Source organism: Armigeres subalbatus, chromosome 2 (assembly GCF_024139115.2).
Source record: "Armigeres subalbatus isolate Guangzhou_Male chromosome 2, GZ_Asu_2, whole genome shotgun sequence".
Lineage (NCBI taxonomy): Eukaryota > Metazoa > Arthropoda > Insecta > Diptera > Culicidae > Armigeres > Armigeres subalbatus.
Window position 1 is genome coordinate 221,507,853 of NC_085140.1, and position 24,124 is coordinate 221,531,976.

General features: G+C 39.4%; 1 protein-coding gene across 2 annotated transcripts in view; it reads right to left on the reverse strand.

Annotated features, from left to right (window-relative positions):
* Positions 1 to 739: 739 nt before the first annotated feature.
* The window catches only part of LOC134211706 (uncharacterized), a 34,602-nt gene continuing 11,217 nt past the window's right edge, over positions 740 to 24,124 (reverse strand). For both annotated transcript variants that reach the window (XM_062688852.1, XM_062688853.1), the window contains 3 exons: positions 14,824 to 16,662; positions 13,993 to 14,762; positions 740 to 2,015 (listed from right to left, as the gene is read on the reverse strand). In XM_062688852.1, the coding sequence (XP_062544836.1) occupies positions 1,044 to 2,015; positions 13,993 to 14,762; positions 14,824 to 16,662 (3,581 nt within the window). In that variant the 3' untranslated portion in view covers positions 740 to 1,043. The remainder of the gene's footprint in view (positions 2,016 to 13,992; positions 14,763 to 14,823; positions 16,663 to 24,124) is intronic.

The following is a 24,124-nucleotide window of genomic DNA, read 5'->3' on the forward strand; positions in this document are numbered from 1 at the left end:
AACAAGGAAGAAGTAATAAAGAAGGAAGAACTATGGAGGAAAAACTAAGAGGAAAGGTAGAAAAAGAAGCAAGAAAGAAACAGGAAGAAGGAACTAGGAAGGGTTGAAGAAGAAAGAAGGAAAAAAATAAAAAAAGGGAATAAAAAAAGGAAAAAGAAAAAATGGAGAAGGAAGTAGGAAGAAAGAAGGAAGAATAAAGAAGGAAAAAGAAGAAGGAAGAAGAGAAGAATAAACAATAAAAAATAAGAATTGAATCTTGGAAAGATTCAAGAAGGTGGCCTTTCAAGTTTCAGCCTTTTGTTACTTCAGCCTTATGTGAGATTTTATCGTTTTCAGCCTTTCGTGTTCAGCCTTATGAGTTTTCAGCCTTATGTGATTCAGCCTTTCGTGGAAGACCCCCAGGTAGATATAAGTTTTGTACTTACGTTTGATTTCTTCCGAAACCCCCGACAGCTGGTTCAATTTGGTTTAGAACGACATGATTATCGTCTTTACTTCCATGCCTTCCGTTTTTTTTTTCGAGATGTGCACTTATCAATCCTTATTTGATACTTCGAGCAGATTGTATCAGTTCCATTTTATTCTTCTTATCTGCTCGTTGTTTCTCCGCTTCTGCTCTAATATTTTCATTCTGGTCTTTGAACAGTGTGAATGTCATGTCAATAGAAATATGTCATCAGAGGCGTACTGTTTAGCACTGTTTCATGGATGTTCTTTCAATACAGCAACATTATTGACATTTATGTACTCAATACTGGTTATATTACAATAAATGTGTATCGTATCGAATCCACATACTCTGAAACATTATCCATTATGAAGAAAATTATAAATTAATATTCTGTCAATATTTTAGCATCAATGCATAATTTACTCTTTTCATGACGGATTTTAAATTATGAAAATGTATTCTTATTTTCCTAAACTTAGGAATCGTATATTCTTTGGTAAGTTGTCATTTTGTATAATATAACAATCTGAGCCATGTCCATTAACTATCTCATTAACTAGCGTTTGTTATTTTCTTTATAAATGCTGCTCAATTAAAGGCTCAATTTCTGCATATACAAACACAATGCCCTATGAATTAGCTCGTACTGTTCAGAATTCTGCACCATTCCACCGCGCTGCAACCTAAGGTTACAAACAATACCGAGAATATCTACACACATTTGGCCGTCGGTTGTTATGCACGAGCTGGGTTGCTGTTGATTTTCTATTGGCGGTCTTCGCGGTTCAGAATCTGTGTTCTCCGGGTCCTTTTTCATAGGTTTGTCTGCTGTCTTGCTAGTATTGGCGGATGAACGCATTTGACTCAAGCCGTTTACAATTGCAAGCAAGCAGCCCGTTCTTCCAATACCTGCCGAACAATGAATAATCGGCAACGAACAAATACGCTCATCGTTTTCTACTCGATCAGAATCAAGGTCAAAATCCTTAGAGCAATCATTGTCGAGAATATCGAGACTCATATCTAGCAGCACATCTATATCTTCTGGAGAGCGATGATCTGGCCAGTCTGGGAACCAATAATGATAGATCGTATAAAAGCTGCGTTTTTCCAATTTTTCCTTTGCATCTTGACACGAATAAACCATCAATAACTTACGCATAGTATATCCATTTTTACGACATATACCAACATTTGTGATAAGAAAGTAATTAAAATCAGTGCTGGATTCGGTTGCCTTGACCTTGTGTGCTTTTATACTGTCCTGAATATTAGCTATAATACTATCTCTACTATCAAGTACTATCTGCGGATCTACATTTGGTGCACTGCAGAAAACCACTGAATCGTTAAGCTCTTGTGGGAAATAAACAGAACATTTCTGCCTATTGTTTTCTACAAAGTCTGTCAACATAATTAGCTTCTGCTCAACATGAAGAAAGTTACCATTTTCAAGTGACGCTGCCTTTGCGACATTTTGTTGAACCATCAGCCAAAACTCGTAGATAGTGTTCGCCATTGGACCTTGTGTCGCAATGTAACTATTGTTGGTATAATCCGAGCCCTGTAAAAAGATCAATATAATACTTTATTACTATTGAAATAAACTTACAATAACGAACTCAATTATGTAGGTAATGATCAGATAAAGTATAACATAAAGATAAGATATGTGTTGTCACCGGTGACGTAGGTCAGATAGCGATACCTCGTGTGCTTATACGAAATGTCAACAGAGAGAAAATGCGTCAAAAGTTTAAAGTAGGAGGATATGCAGGTTTGATTGTAGATTGAAAGCATTAAACAATAGTACGTGGTCGGGTCAGTATGATGCTGCCATTAATTTATATTTTCTTCATGCCGAAAGCATGATATAAACATGACTAATAAAGCAATAAACTTCCCTCGCGGATCATGTCATCAAACTGCACCATGTTTTGCGCGAAATAACTTTATATCGATTGTATGTCATACCCCAGAAACCCATTGCCCAGAAAGTGATTCCCCAGAAATTAATTCCCCTGAATGCACTACTCCCCAGAAAACCATTCCCCAGAATACCACAATCCCCAGAAAGACATTCCCCAGAATGCCCCTATCCCCGAAAGACATTTCCCAGAATGCCTCCATCCCCCGAAAGACATTCCCCAGAATGTCCTAATCCCCAGAATGCACCATTTCCTAGCTTAGTCTAAATACTTCGTAATTGCTTCATCCCGGGCAAATGCGTATTTTTAAAGAAGGAGTCATGTACTCTTTTGCCTTATTCCGGGAGATGCGTACTTTTAAAGAAGGAGTCATCTACTCTTTTGCTTCATCCCGGGCAAGTGCGTACTTTTAAAGAAGGAGTCATTTACTCTTCTGCCTTTTTCCTGGCAAATGCGTACGTTTGAAGAAGTAGTTATCTACTCGTTTGCCTTTTTCTGGGCAAACGCATACTTTTAAAGAAGAAGTCATCTGATATTTTGCATTATCCCGGGCAAATGCGTACTTTTAAAGAAGGAGTCATCTACTCTTTTGCATTATCCCAGGCAAACGCGTACTTTAAAATAATGAGTGATTTACTCTTTTACCTTTTCCGGGCAAATGCATACTTTTGAAGAAGTACCCGAGCAAAGATGGAGAGCAAATCGATAACTAATTTTGTTGTTGTGAAATCTCCAAATTTTGATAACTCAACATGATATCCTTTTGGTCGTCTTAACGGTTAAAATAACAAAATGTATAGCAGAAAAATCTTACTGTGACATCAAATTGAAAACTATTTCTGCTGTCGATGAGAGCAAATCGAAAACTGATATTGATATTGGTTTTGGATAACGAAATAAGTAATCAGTTTAATATCAGTTCATATTATTCAGAAATCAACATCAAATTGATACCTAAATAAGTTATCAATCATGAATATCAAAGTTTATGTTTATGATGTATTGTTTATGTTTATGTTTATGATATGATGTTTATGTTTATGATTTCAATTTGATGTCGATATCAAAATATGTTTTCTTTTTGCTCTCATTATGATGTCAGGCTTTGCTCGGGTAGTTATCTATTCGTTTGCCTTTTTCCGGGCAAACGCATACTTTTAAAAAAGGAGTCATCTACTCTTTTGTCTTATTCCAGGTAAATACATACTTCTAAAAATGGAAATCATATATTCTTACGACCCATTGCATTTCATATTCTTTTCAACGATTATGCCAAATGGTCATTATGCCAAACGGCTTTATGCCGAACGGCATTATGCCATATGGGCTTCCCCCAATATGAACAACGAGTATAATGGATTATATCCCGGGTAGAGGTGAATAACAAACAAATAACATAATAATAACAAATTTTGCTATGATAACATATTTAGTTATTCTTATGTTATTCATAAATAACATAAAATAACATCCCAACAACAAGTTTTGTTATAATAGTAAAATTAGTTGTTTTTATGTTATTGTAAGAAAAACACAACAACAAATGAAGAACACATTTTGCAATCATAGCAAAGTTTGTTATTCATTTATCATTTACATGTTCAACATATCAATAATAACTGATTTTGATATTTTCTTTTCTTCAAATATTTTGCTATTGGTTTGTTATTATAATAGCAAAATGAGTTATTTATGAGTTATTTGCTAGTGCAATGTCTGTTATTATTTTTGCTATTTTATCAACTATATCAAACAAACTAATATCAGATTTTGCTATTCAGTTATTCATATATTAATAGTAAAATTTGATATTATTTTCCTTTTTTCTTCTACTCGGGATTCGTTTTGCCTTATTCCGGGCAAATGCGTACTTCAATATAAGTATTTTTGCATAGAAATATAGTATCTAGTATTTTTAATTTATAGAAATGACAGCGAAAAACATAGTTTCTTAGACTGATACCTTTTTCTGGGGAACGGGTCATTCTGGGTTTTTGGTTTCTGGGGAATGGGTCATTCAGGATTTTTTTCTGGGGAATGGGGCATTCTGGGGATTTCTTTTCCGGGAAATGGTGCATTCTGGGGAATATCATTCTGGAGAATTGGTCGTTCTGGGAAATGGAATTCTGGGAAATACCATTCTGGGGAACTGATTCTGGGGATTGGTATTCTGGGCATTGACATACAACCCTTTATATCTAAATGTAAACATCAATTCTAGGGAAGGTGGGGGCCACCGTAAGGGGTAACCCTCGTAAAACAGCGAAACTCTTACAAATTATGTAGATTTGCCCTTGAAACACTTTTTCAATGCCTTGGCTATGATATAAGTATCATTATTTAATTTATTTATTTAATTTAAGGTCTACATCAACAGACTACTTATGTTCTAATTCTTGTTATATTCTTGTTATACTCAACGTATCCCCGGGCCGTGGCCAATCTACGTCGTATGACACTAGGCAATACGTTTACACTGCTGGCTTAAATTTTCAACGTGACGATTATTATATAGAACTAATGAAATCAATGTGAACTCGACTCGTGGAAAACTTATTCCAGGTTATCCGAGGCTTGTGATAGACCCTTTATCACAACGGACCTTTCCATCCACTGACTGGTAGGCTCGAGCGTCCCGTCCTCTGCTTCAGACCCATAAGGGGTCCGAAACAGTTCAGTTTCAGGGTAGTTGAGAGAATAGAAGATAGAGGAGGAGAGTGTGGAGCGGCTTGTTGACCGCTTCCGGTTCTAGCGACTGCTATGGAACCTATTTATTAGAGAATTGTTTGTAGAGATAGAAACGGTTGTGTTTATGTCCATGATAGATGTTAAGACAGTTCGGGATCGCTACGATAGAGTTTGTTATAGCTTAGAAACTTTTCAGATGATTTATACTTATGGTAGAAGGGAAATGATTGAAATCCGTTTTCTGGAGATTGTCGAAGAAGCTATGTAGATTGATATGATAGAGGTACGTGCAGTTTTGGATTAGTATGATCACGTTGGTTTAAGTTTGGAAACATAAAATAGAAAAGGAGGGAGCAGGAGGGGTGGGGGAACAAATACCTAACCATTTGACGCAGAAAGATTAAAAATAATTAAACTGAATTAAAATAAATCAATTACATTTTACACTTTTGGTCGAACTTGAGTTAAAACTGTGTTCCAAGCGTGCCCACCGAATTAAGTATATTATGAGTACTGAGAACCTATGCTACTAAATAAAACTCGTGATTAAAAAATGGAGGTTGACATTGTTATTGCTCATCAAAATATAATATTATTCTAGATATTCTCTTAAGTTTGAAAACTGAATCCTAACTGTCCCGAAACTGCTTTCACCATACTGCCGCCCGAGCACAGCCGCCCCTGCCACTCATAGGCAATGTCCCTCCCACCGCCTTGACAGCCTCCAGAAGTATCTACCTTTTTTCATTGCGAGGTGAACCAGCCCAGGGCCGAAAACCTCATTAATAAAGATAATAATAATAATAATAAAGTATCTACCAAAAGATTTGAGAACTAGATTGATTTTGTTAAGAAAATTATTTTGAGCTTTTTAGTGGAATGTCTTCACTTGTCATAAGACGAGTCTGCACAATCCCACCGAATTCCACCACTCAACCGTATCCCGACAGACACGTACCTCGACCCCAACAGCAAGGCCGTCCTCAGTGTCTCGTACTTGACTCGACTTATATAAGTCGAGTCAAGTACGAGACACCGAAGACGGCCCCACTGCTGAGGTCGAAACACGCATCTGTCAAGACACAACCAAGTGGTGGAACTCAACGGGACTGCACAAACCCGTCTTATGACAAGTGAACTAGATTGAATTATTAACATGTCCAGCCATTATATGAAATGATTTGTTTAATCAAAGGCGATAGATGCGAGAACGACAACGCCATAAACGACACGGGACAACCATGCTCCACACGACAGTGCAATAATGCACCGAATCGGGGACCTCCTAAACTGTTCTTTGCAACGCAGAGTTTTACCCTCTCTTGCGTTATGTGATGCTGAAAATAAGCTCCTAATCATTTGATGGCAAAAAATAAAAATAAAATAAAAACAATCAAATAAAATTAAAATATTCTAGCTAAATTTTACTATTTTGGTCGAGCATGGGTCAGCCGCCTGCGTTGAAAAATATGTTCCCTGCGTGCCCCCCACATAAAATAATAACGTGTGCTAATCACTAATGATACTAAAAGATTCAAATGGAATTAGGTAATGTTCCCGCTTATCATTTTAGCACCGCCAGGGGGAACTTGGCCAGTACCCACTGCACTTTTCTTTCCCTTTCCACAAACAATTACCATCATTTGTGATATTTCAACGGAATCTTATTGGGAATTCTGAAAAGGCAGACAATCAATGAAGTTAGATTGCCAGGTAATACGTGCACATCGTAGCACTGGTGATGCATCACAATCGTATATATACAGGAGTATATGCACTATATGATGACATTGACCGGAAGATTAGACAAGCATTTCCCCCCATCAACAGACTACCCAAGTAACATTTTAAGTTTTATGACGCTCTTGAAGAGCATAATTTACACTACAACAGTGTCATAAAACCAGAATAAAACCAAAATGTTACTAGGGTACTTATGTTCTAATGATGGTAAAAAATATATAACCATACATATCGTCAAAAACTTTTAAGAAATGAACACACACACTAAAATCTATTGCGATGTGTAAAATTCTTTGAATCTTCGGCGCAGCGTCTGACGAGGCAGGTTGAAGTATTGTAGAAACCCTGTTGAATATACGCTGTAATCCTTCAATACTACCGTCCATAATGTAGTCAGTCCGAGGAAATGTCATTCTTAACATAGCGTTATTTCGAAGTGTTCTCGGCTGTATATTAATCTGTTCCAAAATGTCAATACAATCTATTCGGCCTTGCAAAACGTGTGCAACAAGTACAGCCCGAGCGGTGTTACGGCGTTCTCTTAGCGGCTCCAGATCGAAAAGCCGACAGCGACTTTCATGACTTGGCAGGCGTAACGGTAGTCTTCGCAGTGCAAATCGTAGGAAGTTTCATTGCACGGACTCAATACGTTCGGTACCCTTTGTATAATTGGGATTCCAAACGGCGGAGCAATACTCCAGTGTCGACCGCACTAGTGAGCAATACAAAGACTTCAGACGCCGATAGCAACCGTTAGTTGGCGGCCGGATAGATATGATCGGAACCATTCCAATAGAGTGCCATTTACTCCTAAGTTGTCTAATTTGGCGATAGCGATGCAGTGGTTTAACTTATCAAAAACAGCTGACAGATCTGTGTAGATGACATCTGTCATGCTGTTCGTGATAAAAGATGTAAGGCACAATGAGTTAGTACTAGTGGAGCGACCGGCTATGAATCCATGCTGAGTTTAAGACAGATACTCTGCCGTGAATCGCATATTTGTCCCATATGAATAGGAAACCCAGCAAAGATGGGACAGATATGCGATTCACGGCAGTACTGCTTGCTGTGGGAAAGCAGAGGATCCATCACAACGAGTTCGAACAGTTTTCTTGTGCACAGGAAACATTTGTGCAGTATTCCAACATGAAGGAAAGATGCCACTGGATAAGGAAAGCCGAAACAGGAGGAGCAACGGATACTGCAAACTGGAAATGTGTCTCTTCAGGAAATTGGGCGGAATACCATCGGGACCAGGTTTGATCGATGACTTTAGTTTTGATGCTGCAGAGGAGATCATCTCTTCGCTGATGTCGATAACACCTAGTACATGGCCATATAGGGGAACAGTGTCTGCTACGTGATGTACTTCGTTGTCGGTAAGCTGTTCATCGGTAAAAACGTCAGCAAACTTTAGCGAAAACAGTCTACAGATCTCCTGCAGTGATGATACAGTTTCGCCCTGAAATATCAGTTTTAAGTTCTTTTAATTCCCGAGTGTACCAGGACGGATGAGAGTTATTCTTGTGTACTTTTTTGGAAACATGTCGATCAATAACGTATGCCAAGATATGCGAGAAAGTCAATGCAGCATTTTTGACATTATCGTCAAGTATAGCGTCCTAACGCATACCAGGGGCCTGTAGCATAATCGAAATTTTACTAATAATATTAGTAGAGTAGCTTGTAACTTGTATTTTTCTGTTGCATAATGAATCTACAAGTATGAATTTACAAGACTAATATTACAAGTAAACCGCACTAATAATATTAGTGGAATTTACAAGTAACTGTTGCATAAAGAAAATACAAGTAGAAATTATTAGCGATGGCTTGTAGTTTCTTTTACAAGTATGAATGGTGCGGTAATTTAATTTACAAGTAGCTTTTATTTTATTATTTTAGCTGTGCAAAGTAATTATGCATCGTTTAATTGTTTTTAACGACTTAACAAAGAAAGAAACTATTATTCTAGTTGATTCAAATTACCATATAATGACATGACATGACATGACAGTGCATAACACTGAGAATTATGAAAATTTTCAAATGACTTTGAATATAGTAGAAGTACTTTAAGTGCTGACATCAAGTATTCAAATGGTGGAGCGCTAAAGATTATTAGCAATTATGCAGTACACAGAAACCCAAAACTACTCAAAAGTGTGTTGTTTTAGGTCAACTCCGTACTTCGTACCAATACCCCAATTTGAGTAAAATGAGTTTCCTAACACTTATTAGTTTAACTTAATCCACTTAAAACATATTACCAAAGCTGAGTTTAGTTTACCCAAAGTTGACTTTATTTATCTCAAAATTGAGAATATATTAATTTACTGGAATTTGTATTATTGTACTAAACAATTTCGTTTAAGACCATGCAACATTTTTGACAACAATCATGGGAAAGAAAGGAAAAACGTAAAAACCACCTAAATTCTGAGTAGATTATTGCGATATTCTCATCAGTTAGTATTTTGAACTAAAAAAGAAATCGTTCAAATTTCATAATCGAATTAGAAGCAAAATCCAAACTTGCATAAGTCTCACAATACCTTGCACAATACACGTAAATTAAACCCGTTTTTTTTTTAAATAAACAACAAACAAGTCTATCGGGATTCGATTTATCATGGAGGATACGTACGCGTAACTTACAAATCGCCCTAATTAAAACTTAAGTCAATCCCAAAGACCACGTAAAAACGACTCCAGTGTGCATTACATTGGCTTGGTTAAAACTGCCAACACCACGAAGCCGGCTTTAACCGCGGAATCAATAAATTTACAGAGATAATAATTCGTGTTCGGTGCATAGCTATCGCAGTCAAAACATATATTCTATCCACAAATTTGCAAACAAACGTAAACAAATCGTTTACCTCCGCATTGACAGTGAACTCACCACCGTGTTTAAAAAGCTCTCCTGGTAGTTGGTCAACCCCAGGGGCTTTGTTGTTCTTCAGCCGGCCAATCTCCTCATGGATTTCCTGGAGATCCGGAGCCGGTAGAATTATGTCCTGCGCGCGTTCTCCCAGGTCCATCACCATACCGCCATCTTCGTCTGCCACATCGCCATTCAGGTGTTCTTCGTAGTGCTGCTGCCACCTTTGGATCACCTCACCCTCGCTCGTAAGAAGGTTCCCGTTTATATCCTTACACATATTAGGCTGTGGCACATGGCCCTTACGTGAACGAATTATCTTCTCATAGAACTTTCGTGTGTTATTAGTGGGTCCAGTTGCTCCGTCTCTTTACGGTCTCGATCTTCATGCTGGCGCTTTTTCCTCCGGAAAATCGAGTTTTGTCCGTTCCGCGCCCCTTTGTATCGTGCCTCGTTCGACCTCGTGCGGTGTTGCAGCAATCTCGCCCATGCTGCATTCTTCTCTTCCACTAGCTGCTCATATTCGCCGTCATACCAGTCGTTTCTCTGATCCGGGGGCACAGTGCCAAGTGCAGCGATTGCGGTGTTACCAATGGCGGATCGGATATCTCTCCAGCCATCTTCAAGAGACGCTACGCCTAGCTGCTCTTCCGTTGGGAGTGCCACTTCCAGCTGCTGCGCGTATTCTTGGGCTAGTCTACCATCTTGTAGCCGCCCAATGTTAAGCCGCGGCGTCCGACTTCGACGCGTGTTGTACACCGTCGAGAGTTTTGAGCGCAGGCATACTGCAACGAGGTAGTGGTCGGATTCAATATTCGCACTGCGGTAAGTGCGGACGTTCGTGATGTCGGAGAAGAATTTACCGTCGATTAGAACGTGGTCAATTTGGTTTTCCGTTTCTTGGTTAGGTGATCTCCATGTGGCCTTGTGGATATTTTTGCGGGGAAAGAAGGTGCTTCGGACTACCATTCCGCGGGAGGCTGCGAAGTTTATGCATCGTTGGCCGTTGTCATTCGATACGGTGTGCAGACTATCTGGTCCGATGACCGGTCTATACATTTCCTCCCTTCCTACCTGTGCGTTCATGTCACCGATGACGATTTTAACGTCCCGCAGTGGGCATCCATCGTATGTCTGCTCCAGCTGTGCGTAGAACGCTTCTTTCTCGTCGTCGGGTCTCCCTTCGTGTGGGCAGTGCACGTTGATGATGCTATAGTTGAAGAAACGGCCTTTAATCCTCAGCTTGCACATCCTTGCGTTGATTGGCTGCCACCCAATCACGCGTTGGCGCATCTTACCCAGCACTATGAAGCCGGTTCCCAGCTCGTTGGTGGTGCCACAGCTTTGGTAGAAGGTAGCCGCTCGATGCCCGCTTTTCCACACTTTCTGTCCTGTCCAGCAAATCTCCTGCAGCGCCACGACGTCGAAGTTGCGGGGATGTAATTCATCGTAGATCATCCTGTCGCAACCTGCGAAACCTAGCGACTTGCAATTCCATGTTCCAAGCTTCCAATCGTGATCCTGTATTCGTCGCCTAGGTCTTTGCCGATTATATCGAGTCGCATTATCTCTTATATTGTTCGTAATGATTGGTTTTCTAGGCGGCTTATTGGGCCTGCGCAAACCTCCTGTCTCGTCGGAGGGCCGTCGTGTCAGGGCTGTTTAGCGTCCCACCTAACACCAGGACTTGGGCTTGTGCGCTTTTAGCGGCACACGGTCGCTTTGGTGGGGCCTACTTGCGGATACATGCAGCTTTTTATAGAGGTTTAACAGGGCCCACTGTCAAACCCCACCACATCCTAGGCAAGCCCCACAACTCGCAGATGGCCTGGGGAGGGATCGTCAAGCCCTTGGACATAGTCCCTGCTGCCCGTGGTAAGTCCAGGTAAATACATACTTCTTAAAATGGAAATCATATATTCTTACGACCCATTGCATTTCATACTCTTTTCAACGATTATGCCAAATGGTCATTATGCCAAACGGCATTATGCCAAATTTCATTATGCCATATGGGCTTCCCCCAATATGAACAACGAGTATAATGGATTATATGCTCCTTCGTATTATATGTGAGACCTAACTAACATATCAAATGGGCTCCATTCCGGGCAAATGCGTGCTTTAAAATAAGGCAGCATATGTCGTTTTGCCTTATTCCGGGCAAATGCGTACTTCAATATAAGTATTTTTGCATAGAAATATAGTATCTAGTATTTTTAATTTATAGAAATGACAGCGAAAAACATAGTTTCTTAGACTGATACCTTTTTCTGGGGAACGGGTCATTCTGGGTTTTTGGTTTCTGGGGAATGGGTCATTCGGTTTTTTTTTTCTGAGGAATGGGTCATTCTGGGGATTTCTTTTCGGGGAAATGGTGCATTCTGGGGAATATAATTCTGGAGAATTGGTCGTTCTGGGAAATAGAATTCTGGGAAATATCATTCTGGGGAACTGATTCTGGGGATTGGTATTCTGGGCATTGACATACAACCGGGCAAATGCGTGCTTTAAAAGAATGAGGTGTTCACGGTTTTGCATTAAGAGCCCCGCACATAAGATTTGTTTGCGTTACGTTTGACAGTTTTCCCATGGGAAATGTGCTAAACACAACACAAACGTATCCTATGTGCGGGCCTCTGCACTATGGGGAATACTCATACAAATGGGTGGATTTTTGTTGATTGCAGCGTTCTCGTAAAAGCGCAAATATGCGCAAGCAAATCACTCACTAAAAGGTGGTACTAGGGTTATATTTCAATCCCCAATTTACAGATGAGGGGACATTTGGGGACATTAGGTTTGCGGGACCATTTTAAAGCGAAAAGTTATGATAGTTAAAGTTTTTCTTCTACAACTTTTGTATATCAATCTTTGCGTGAAATATAAACTAAACCATCGAAAAGCTAAAGTTTTCAGCTTTGAAATGGTATATAAAACTTTAAATTTGGAGAAAAATTTACTTCATAACATACAAATCAAAGTATGGAACGATTTTTTATTTTTATCAGCTTTTTTCACTTTGCCAGCCCATATCTTTTGACAAAAGATATTTTAGTTACTAGATAAAGATTGTCGCTACTGTTCCCTTTGTTCTGCTGTCCGAAACATGTGTGGTACATACCTGTCAAATCGTATGGATTTTCCTTCTTTGACATTTAGCTCCCCTATCCTCGCCAGCAAAAGATGTTCCGGACAGCGACGACAGCGACAATCTTTATCTAGTAACTAAAATATCTTTTCTTTTGACTTAATAAACATAGCGCTTCAATATTTTCCGTTTCTCTTATCTAGGGTACCTATATACTTTCAAATGATATATAAATTATACAAATAGGAGATAGTAAATTTTTACGATTAATGGCCACCCTTTTCCCCATAGTGCTTTGGGCAAGCACGTGTTTTAAAGGGTGTCATTGTCTCTCCCACATTATTCCGGGCAGATGCGTGCTCCAAAAAAAAGATAAATTTATTCACTTTTTCACATTATTACAGACAAGCGCGTGCTTTCAAAGAAGGTGTCATTTATTCTCCCTCCTCCGGGCAGATGCGTGCTTTAAAAGAAGGAAGTATTCACTCTTTTGCATTATTCCGGACAAGCAGGTGCTTTACAAAAAGAAGTTTGCTCTCTCGCCTTGTCCCGGGTAAGTGCGTGTATTGTATTTAGCGCATTAACATTATTTGTTGCTGAAGATATTTATATCAGTTCCATAGACAGGACATGTATGAAAGAAAAAGAAATAATTGCTTATACTGAAAGTCACCTTACGTTTTCACAAATTTCGGGGTAGTGACCTTTCGGTGTACTGGCGTTCAGGGGCAGGCTTGTAAAATGTCATCTGCATGTCATTTGACTAATTTGTTCATAACTTTCTTCAGAAGCCAAATTTACTTTCAAATTTTAGATGCACACATAACGCTTGAGTAGTGCTATATTTTTATCCAAAGGTACATTGCTCTAAATATAACATCTGAGGCTAGAGAGTGAAATCTCTCCAAAATGTCACGTGTCATTTGACATAATGTCATTTGAATGACATTTTGCCTCCCACGCCCCATATTACATATTTACAGCAATGTCTCGTTAGACAAAGTTGTAGCCACATTTAAGCGCTATAAGTTCGTCATACTTGATAGTTGATAGCTAACTACTGAAAAAAGTTCTGGAAAAATTATGCAAACGAATGCAAATGACATTTTACAACACTGTTCAGGGGTACTGGCGTTCGTACATTTGGGTTAGTGTCATAGAACCTTAATAGATAGTTACACGAACAAATATAAATAATAAATACCTTGATAAAATTTGCATTGATGTAAGGTTCCACGTGAGCGCCTGACTCTGCTTTCAAAATAACTCTCGAGTGTTCATTCGGTAATATCGTTTTATATCGATTCTTCGATTGCGATCCAAAAACTAATGGTTTTTCCTGGTAGTTAGTGGGCAAGTCCCAAAATTCCTGGTGAATCTTGAGGATCATTTTCTTCTGCTCTTCGTCAGTTAATAGTAAGCTATTGTCATTAATCGGTTCCACAATAGCCGGCTGATTGTTAGATTCCCCAGGTTCGTCCGATGGTGCGTTCGTAACTATAGATAAGGTTGTAAGTTTTACATCATTATTCGCCCCAGCTAGCACGTTATCGTCCTGCGATTTGTCGTAGTTACTGTAGCTTTTCTTGAATATGTGATGCAGTTTCCTCATGTAAGCAATCGACAACATGTTAGATGCGTTCTGAAGAAACTGAATGTTGGCTAAATATATTTTAAAGTCCTCACTTGTGGTCTGTGGACTCAATGGTTTCGTAGTTATCTTACGAACATTCGTATTACTAATACTCATTGTATTCACCCCACCAGCTAGCGCATCCGCACAATTACAGCAGCAACAGTCACAGCTGGTAAACTGAGTCAAATTATTAGTGGATGCTGTCGAAGTGACTGTCGATTTGAATTTGAACATATCATTCGTGGAAAGCTTATCGTTGCCTTTACTATCTCTGTTTCCTGGACATGAACAATCTGCATTCTTCGTCGTTGGTTGTTGTTTCATATCATCTATTGAGCCTTAAAGGAATGAAAGAAACATTCAACATATACTCAGTACAATAACATATTAATTACTCACCTCCATAATTACTCATTTGGCCACGGTGGTAACACATTTGCGGAGCGTCCATGTTAGTTTCCTTCTGCTGGCAACAGCATCTAGCTTGGGAATTAGTAATGTTATGCAAACTGTCCGAACTGAGAAATTTTCGCCGCCCGCCATGTTGTTGGCAGTTCGGCGATAGATGAGATTCATTTGTTGCACCACCAACCATCACTCGAGTGCAGCAGCTCGGCTGATTGTTGTTCACTGACATTTGGGTTTCTTCCTCCTCCAACATGAGGGCCTCATTCTGTGTCTGGTATGTTGCCATACTGTTGAGACTACAAATGGACCCCGGGAGATTGCAGTTTGAAACGGAAAGTGCGCGATTCTGTATGTTGATTAACGTCAAACTTGTGTTGGAATTACGCCTTTCCAATAGACATTTTTTGGCTGGTCTGACATTTTGCTGATTTTGTATATTTAAAGAACTATGGCTGTTGTACCGGTTTAAACTACTGCTGGATCCTTGCAGATTTAGAATCAAACTTGTATTCGAGCCCCGGCGCTGGAGGAGATTCTTTTTTGTATGCACATTTGGCGCACCTCCTGACGGATGAACATTTGGATGTTGGTTTTGTGGTTGCTGGAGGTTGTATGATGAACTCGCCAAGCTCAAATGAGATCCTTTCAAGTTGCTCAGGCTATAGTTAGACGCTGATAGTCCTTTTGATAAGCCGCTGCCTCCTGTTGTGGCATCAAGATTTAGCGTCAGGCTATGATTCGATCCCCTACGTTGCAGTATGCTAGATCGACTTTTGTTCAAAGTTTGAATCGGTGGTTTGTCTGCCATTGCCTGGTCATTCAACTTATCTGCAAAATCACATACCGGAGTAATCTCAGGTAAAGTTTTTAAGTTAACATTAGAAACACTTAGATTTTGTTCTCTTTGTTGAGACATATTAGTATATGGGGCTTTAACACCAAATGATTTTACATCGCTTTCCAAATTACTGTGATAATTATCCGCATTTTCCTCAAAACTTCCAAGCTTTTGTTGGAACCCACAAAGGAGATGACGCTCGGAAGCTGGGCTGTTATTAATACTTGTCGAGTTGTCGTTCGCGCATCGATTCTGCTTGAATTTGCCGTGTGACTGTTGCTGAGGCAATCGGTACGGCTGTCTTTTCGGTGTTGTTGGTACGGATAATGAAGATGTGCGTATTGTAGATGTCGAGGGGTTTATTGGACAACGAGGATTATTATTAATCCGGTGTTCATTTTTGTCCATTGCACTCTGCGTTCTAACAGGTTGCGGAAGTAAATAGCCAACAGATTGATCCGAATCGAGCGAACTAGCTTTCTTACGGGTTTGAGTCAACGTAGGAGTCTTAGGGGTCTGCAACTGAGAATGTTGCTTCTTTCGTCTCTCATTATAACCAGAACCAGTGGTAGCACAGTCCATCTCATACTCTTCATCTTCCTCATCATCGTAGTCGTAATACTCGAAATAGAACTCGTTAAACTTGTAGTCGTCGTCGGCCATTAAAGTATCGTCTTTGTCGTTCAGATTCAATGTTAAATTAAAAATGTTGCGTTGTTTTCTGAACGCTGAATAATTACTTTCATCGCTATCATTTTGAGCATGGCCCTGGTTTGATGATGGCAGCTGTAATTGGTTTCCCATAATCGAGCAATGTGGTTGATTTGCGATTTCTACTAATTCCTCTACTGGAATACTCGTGGCAAAATTTTCCTCGAGTATTCGAGCTCCATCTGAATCGAGCGATATTGACTTTAAACGTGCTCGACGCGTTGCACGATTAGACGACACCATTTGCTGAATGTTATCTTCGGTGGAAACAGGATATGAATCTGCAATAGAAAGAAAAAATATTGCTAAACAAAGTTGCTAACATGAAATTAATCTTTAAACTTCTTGAAATGAAGAATCCAAGCATTATTGTATCGTTTAGACAATTATAAAAATATTTCAACTTTAGAAATCTCGCTCAAATTTTTTTTATAAATTAATTTGAGTACTTACTACTATCAGCAATCCAACTTAACACAAGCGAAAAGAACTGCTGATGTATGTACTTAAGTTATTTCTGTTCATAGAAGTCAGCCTAAATTTTCAATATCGTAACGTAATGCAAAACTGAGCAATTTTATTAGACCCCTTATTTCTTCCTCGAAACAGTCGTAACACTTTTCGAATGGGTGATATACTTTTTTGTATGAACCGTAACGCTTGATCTGACATTGATCTTGAGGGTCCCTACAGCGTTACAAAATTTGTAAACGGTCTGTTAGGATCTGTCTCATTTGGAGAATTAAACCGAAATTAAACTTAAAAGTGACATTTCAATAATTATCAAATAACCCTGCTCGCAGAGCAAGCTTACTTTTGACAGATATCGAATTATTTTTCATCGATGTCCAATTGAAATTGCTGGGTAGCACCAGCCATTCTTATGACCGGGTGATTGTTTTTATTTTTGAACTGTCACTTTTAAGTTTAATTCTCCAAATGAGACAGACCCTTAGTGGAAACAGTGGCTCATCTTGCCAGAAAATGCATGGAAGAAGACGACATTCAGATTACTAAGAGAATAGATGTTTGTTAATACAGAAATCTACTGAGAGAGTGCTGATTGAATCTAGGGGGACGCAATTTTTCCTTGCAAGGACTCAAAACACTTGTTGTGAAAACTCATATGTGAATATGTACATTATGTGGAAGATATTGATTTGGAAAATGTATTGGAGGTAACCACTTTCCCTTCGATGGTACTCGAACCCATGACCCTACAGTACGCTAGACTGATGCTTTAACCAACTAAGCTTTATTAGTATTAATTAGGATAAGCATCATTAGGACCTAAGTTGTCTGTTGATGAATCAAACAATAAAGATAAGCTTCGAAGGACCTCCGTCGGCCTTCGCAACATAGCGGCTACTGAACGAGCTCGAGATTCCCGAAATGGACGCATAGTCGAATCACTCGCAATCCATTTCTCAAGCCAACACTACCACATGTGTATAGCACACTTTCACATTAGAGGAGTGTAAGTATTTAGAATGTCTGGCGGCTATACACATTCTTCATCAGCAACTGTACTGATCAAGTGAGGTTGCCATTTCTCCGAGATTGGTTGACGATGGCGTACCCCAAGGGAAAAAATAGACCCAATTTCGCGGTCCTTAATCTCTTACCCCAGTTTGAGAACCGCTGCTGTAGAAGACCACTAGTTTTTAGTTTTCCTGCTGAGAAATCTTAGAATTAGGTGTGTATTTCACGCGGAAAAGTGCTATAACAGTGATAATTCTTTTTGGTAGTGCATATTATCTTTTTCAAACCGACAGTTGAGTTTATTATCAGTGAAGCAGGTGATTAAAATCAATAAATTAGAACCCCAAAAGAAATAATTTCATTCGATCGGAGTCTCCTTCTGTAAAAACGCCCCACCAGCGATGTCGCTGAGTGTGGGCTTCCCCCCACTCCCCGGTGATTCCGGCGGAGGGTCTGCTAATTACATCTATGGTACGTACACCGGTGCAACATTACCTAGTTATATGGATTCAAATGGAAACTACGGTGAGCTAATTGTTCTGCGTATTGAACCAGTGAACGGCAAAATGCCGGATCATCCATTCACACTTCGCCAATCCATCGAGAAAAGAATAAACGGAAGAATTGAAGGAGCCATCTCCGAAGCACAGGGCCGATCATATGCATTAAAAGTCAGGAACAGAAAACATCTCGAAAAGCTCCTATCGATGACACATCTCACCGACGCACTAAGGGCTAACTGGACCAAAATCCTGGCCAAAATTATATTTCGGCGTTTTCTGGTAGGTTTTGCATTTATGATGCAAAAACATAGTAACAATCGATTTTCGAACATTTTACAGATGCAAATTCACCTACCAGTGAGAAATGACCTTTTTGATATGTTCAAAATTAAATCATAAACTGATACAGAAGCGACATCTCCATGACAGTTCATTTCTTCACACACTTTTGTCCTTAATTCGCGTGGGAAACGTGGAAAATAAAAAATCTCGCGTAGCATTTGATAAGGGCCTATTACAGAAAGGTAAACATTATTCGATTCAAAACAAAACATTAGATTTTCAGCTCGCATTTCACAAGTTTATTATATTTTTAGCAGCGAAAGCTACCCAGAACGTACAATCAACACTGATTACTCACGCATAACATTAGTTGCATCGGAAAATTTGAAATTGACTTTTGTTTGTCTGGCTATTGTTTTTGCACCCTTATGGGTCGTTCATAAACTTTTTGTTAAAAACATCTTCATCTTACAATAACATAGGATCGATTATTTTTGGAGAGGAAATGTTTCTTTCTATTTCCTGTTTTGGTTGTTGTACATAACAAGGTTGCCTCAAGTGGTTACTTCACTTAAGACCAAGTAGACTGCTTATTCGAATTATTTCTATTTAGCTTGAAGTGGCACTTGTCCGTTTTATCCCCTACCCATATTATTTCTTTGCTTCAACTTGTCTACATAATATCAACTATGATGTATTTAAATTATATCGAGATTTATATATCTGTTGTCAATGTAATCGCCAAATTCAATACAATTGATATTTAGATTTTTCATAAGATTGGTTAGTGGGAAGGAGATGAAAGATAATAGAGCATGCGCTATGCTTTGTAGAGATTTAAATGAGCAGCAGATGCCCCAAACATTATTATTTGAGGGTTATGTTACAAAATTGTATTAAAAAGTTTTTTTTTTAATCGGCTCCGTAACGCCCTACAGCATTTGAGCCTGCCAAATGAACGAATGAATAACAAAAAACAGAGTATGTTACTGTTGTATTCAATCATGTCTATGTGTCAAACGCCTCGAAAACCAGAAAAAGTTATCTGCGGAATTTTTCTGCATATATACTGTTGAAAACAATGGCGGAAAATATGAAAACAACCTATTTTGAAGTTACTCGCAAATTCGTTTGCGGACGAGTGCGGATGATCTTTAACCCGCAATGGAAAGATGAAAGCCTACATTTTCATATGTATACAATTTTGTAGCGGAATACGAGGGAGTTTACTTTTTTAATAATAAAGTTTGTTAAAAAATGTCAAAAACTGCATGTTATCTATGTTTATGAAAAAATGTCTCAATGTTCAATATTATTAATTTCAACTCATGGAGGTCCAAGGGTAGTGCATAAATAATGTTTTGTGTACTATAAACCTAACATTATATGTGTTGTTTAGATTAGTCAGCAGTGGTAACTGATCTTTGTCTTACGGCACGCTAAAACAATCAAATTAACATGATTTTTGATAGGTTGTCATTGATACTAATAAGGAACATGCGTAAAAATTTCAATGCCACATAATGGAGATAATATTGAAGAATATTCTAAAAATATAATGCTATGCAAAAGTTCCAAAAACGAGAAAGGGTTTTTGGCCAGCCATTTGTTCTAGCTACTCCACTGTGCGACGGTACCGCAGTTAAGGTATCCTATCACCCCGGGCTCAACTCAACACGATGCGTGATCAGCTGCCGCGATCTGATGAAGCTGAAAAATGACGACGAAATCCTCGAGTGCCTGAAGGACCAAAACGTAACAAGCATCCGTCGAATCACCAGGAAAGTAGGTGAAGAGAGGGAACCCACACCCACGGTGATTCTCACCATAGGCGGAACTACGATACCCGAGCATATCGACATTGGTTACCAGCGTATTCGAACCAGACCATACTACCCTGCACCCATGGTCTGCTATCAGTGTTATCAATTCGGCCACACAAGACAAAGGTGTCAGAAGCAGAGCCCAACATGTGGAAATTGCGACCAAGTACATGAAATTACGCAGGGTGTACGATGCCTGAACCCTGCATATTGCGCCCGTTGTAAGTCCAACGACCATTCCGTTAGCAGCCGAAAATGCCCAGAATATCAACACGAGGACGCAATACAGCACATCCGGGTGGATTAGGGGTTTATCATACCCTGAGGCAAGGAGAGTTTTCGAAGCAAGTACTGGCCTCTTTTGCAGGCATTGTCTCTCAAAGCAAAGACAAACCCATTTCCGAACTATCAGCGAAGCTAGAAGCCTTGTCTGGACAATTAGCTGAAAAAGATGCCCACATAAAGAGCCTTGAGGAAAACGTTTGTGGTGGAAATGATTTCAACAGCAATACCGAATTCCAGCGTCTCGAAAAAATGATTACCAGCCTGCAAAAAGAATTACAAAAGAAGAATGAGAGAATACAAACTTTGGAAAAAACTTTAGTAAAAGACTCCAGGTTAGATCTTGTCCGTAAGCATGGTACTATTGAGGAGCTCGTCGGTAAAGTTTCGTCTCTTGAAGAGACTGTAAATAGAAAAGATATCGAAATTCAACTTCTACTTTCGGCCAACAAGAACGCACCAACCCACGTTGATACAAACATCCCCAAGCTTCAACGACTACTAACCACCAATATTCAGCCCTCCCATGTAACTCCTAGTACTCAAGGGTACAACCAGAAAGTTTCAGCCAAAAAAACACCCGTCACATCCGCTTCAAATACCAAAAAAGACAAGGAAACACCATCCGCCATTACGACGTCGATGGATACCGCTGCTACTGTGACCAATACGGGAACGAAACCGAAACGTGGGAAAAATGATGCAGAAACCAAAACCCGTCCTTTGTGCCAAACGAACCAAGGCTAATGAACAACCGATGTACATATCCGATACGGAAAATGTGCTCGCACTTGAAGAAGACCTTTGCAACAAATCAGAGTTCATAGAACACGACATCTCATCCTCGTCTGACGAATTAATGAGAACGAGACAGAAGGAACTTTCGCGTAGGTTGCGTCCAGCTCCTAGATTATTATCTATTATCAATCACTAACACCAATGGCTACTTTACCGAAAAAAACACCCCCACCACGACGAAAACAATACACCGACCAAAACAATACCTGGAACCGCAACCTGCAAAGCTGAGTTAGAGTCCGTCTCCGCCGCGAAAATTTACTCGGTGCCTGTGCTAAAACGTATCGAATCTCATGGGTCGTGTGCTAACCTTAGTATCCCCCTTCAGGACATCAACGGAACCTTAAAGGCGAGCAGAAAGGATAAGGCCTTGGGCAGTCGGAGCACCATCAGTGCGGAAGACTTTGGTGGACCGGAACTGGTGGACAACCTCCGGCGTCCGTTGGCAAACTCCTTAAGAATAGCCCGCGAGGGAGCAACGGTCATACCATGTGGAGAAAAAAATGGGACGCGTGATAACTTCATACTACCCCATCAGGACATCAGCGACATCAAGGACATAAACAATCAAGGCTTTAGGGGACGGAAACCGGTTGAAAATCATGTCCTCCCAAATGCTCGATCAGACGCGCAAAAGTACGACCAATGGAACAATTTTATTCCAGTGGCTGGCCCTTCATCTTTAATGAACAGTCCTTAAGGTACGTTGATATACACATGAATGTTAAGGACAGATTTGATCACAATTAATTAAAGATAAACGTGGCAAATATTAAAAAATCTGCTAAAACCGCAATTTCTTTTGAAGTAATTAATTTTGCAGCTTTGTTGTAGTTATTGATCACAAGACAAACTTGCGTAGATATTAAGGAATTAGAAAATGAAGCTCCGTTTTTAAACAAAACTTCTGTAAAACGGAATGGGTTTTTCGGCTTGCAGTCTTTGGAGGAAGGTGACTTCCTGCGGAAAAACTCCCGGTTCTATTTTTGAGCACTTAATAAAGACATTTCTGTGATCATCGCTATAACTCTTTTGTAAATTCACGGCGGCATTCTTTTCGATTTTCTATAGTCATTCCTGCGATCACCGCTCCAGGAAATTTCTCCAAAAATGGTTTCGGATTTTTAATGCTGCAGAAATCCTCTTTACGCAGTGTAAATTTGTTTTCAAGGATCATCATAGGGTTCTTGTGGAAACTTCTTTAGGAAGTTTCTTCGTTTTCTGTTGGTAATCCTGTAAAATCGGAGTTAGCTAAAAGTATCATAAAAAACCCGCCAGAAATAACTTTTGAGAATCATTCTCTAATTTTTAATTGACTTTCTTCGGAAGAACTTATTAAAATGAGGCATCTGCTTTAAATCACAGAACATTTTTATGTTTTCAATTGTTGTATAAACCCATATTTGTTCTAGATGAATGTTATAAAGGAAATATAAAATGTTCCAATATTATGAAAGAATTCCTGACGACTTTTGAAAAATGATATAATATATCATGCTGAGTGGTTCATCGTAAAAGAAACAACCAATTAGAAACTGACAAATATTTTGAAATTGCAAAGAAATTGTCAATATGCAAATGGGTGTTCATGTCCTTCAATAGACATGGTTTGTGTGCGTCGTGTTTTAGAATGGATTAAAAATGACAACAAGTGGCGTATCTCTCATCATAACATTTGTTTAAATAATGCTTGAGAGTGTAATGCATGCCATTTAATAAGGACTTGGATATATCCGAAAAATAATGTTAATAACCTCGAAATATAAATTTGTTCTCAACAACATTTGCTAATGAAAATGAAGCCCATCTACACACTTATTTTTTACCGGGATCTCAGCAATTTGTTCAACTTTTACCGAGATTCGCCCCAGTAAACATGTTGTTCGCCAGTTGACAATCGCTTCTCGCGCGCGGTAGACGTCTATTCCGATAGCTAGAACCTTTGCATTCGAACATTTGAAGCACATTTGCACTCGACGCAATATGTCATACAGGAGAAACACTCTTGTTGTGGACTTCAGTGGCCTACCAACGCGACCTAGTCTCGAGATAGTGAAAAGGTTTTTTGATACTAAACTCAAATTAAACATGGAGGATGTAAAAAACATTCAACTCCATAACATTAAAAACTGCGTGTTTGTTGAACTGATCGATGAAAGCGAAGCACTTCGGCTGCAGAAGCAGCACCACCTTCGACATTCATTCGTGCATCTCGATGTGCACTACTACATCCCCGTGTACGTGGATGGCCCTACCGCTATCGTGAGGTTGCATGATTTGCCGCCTCAAATGTCCAACACTACAATCTTGCGACACATGAAGCAGTATGGCAAAATTATATCCATACACAACGAGGTATGGAAAAACTTCTTCCCGGGCATCCCGAACGGCGTTCGAGTGATACGACTGAGGCAAGAGAAGCAAATACCATCTCGTATTGTAATTGAAAACGAGTCCACACTCGTTACTTTCCGAGACGTAAACAAGCCAGCCGAACCTCGTTCAAATGTCTCTGGTGCATCAACAGTGTCAAACGAAGAAAATTCAAATCAAAACCGAGAAGCATCAAACTC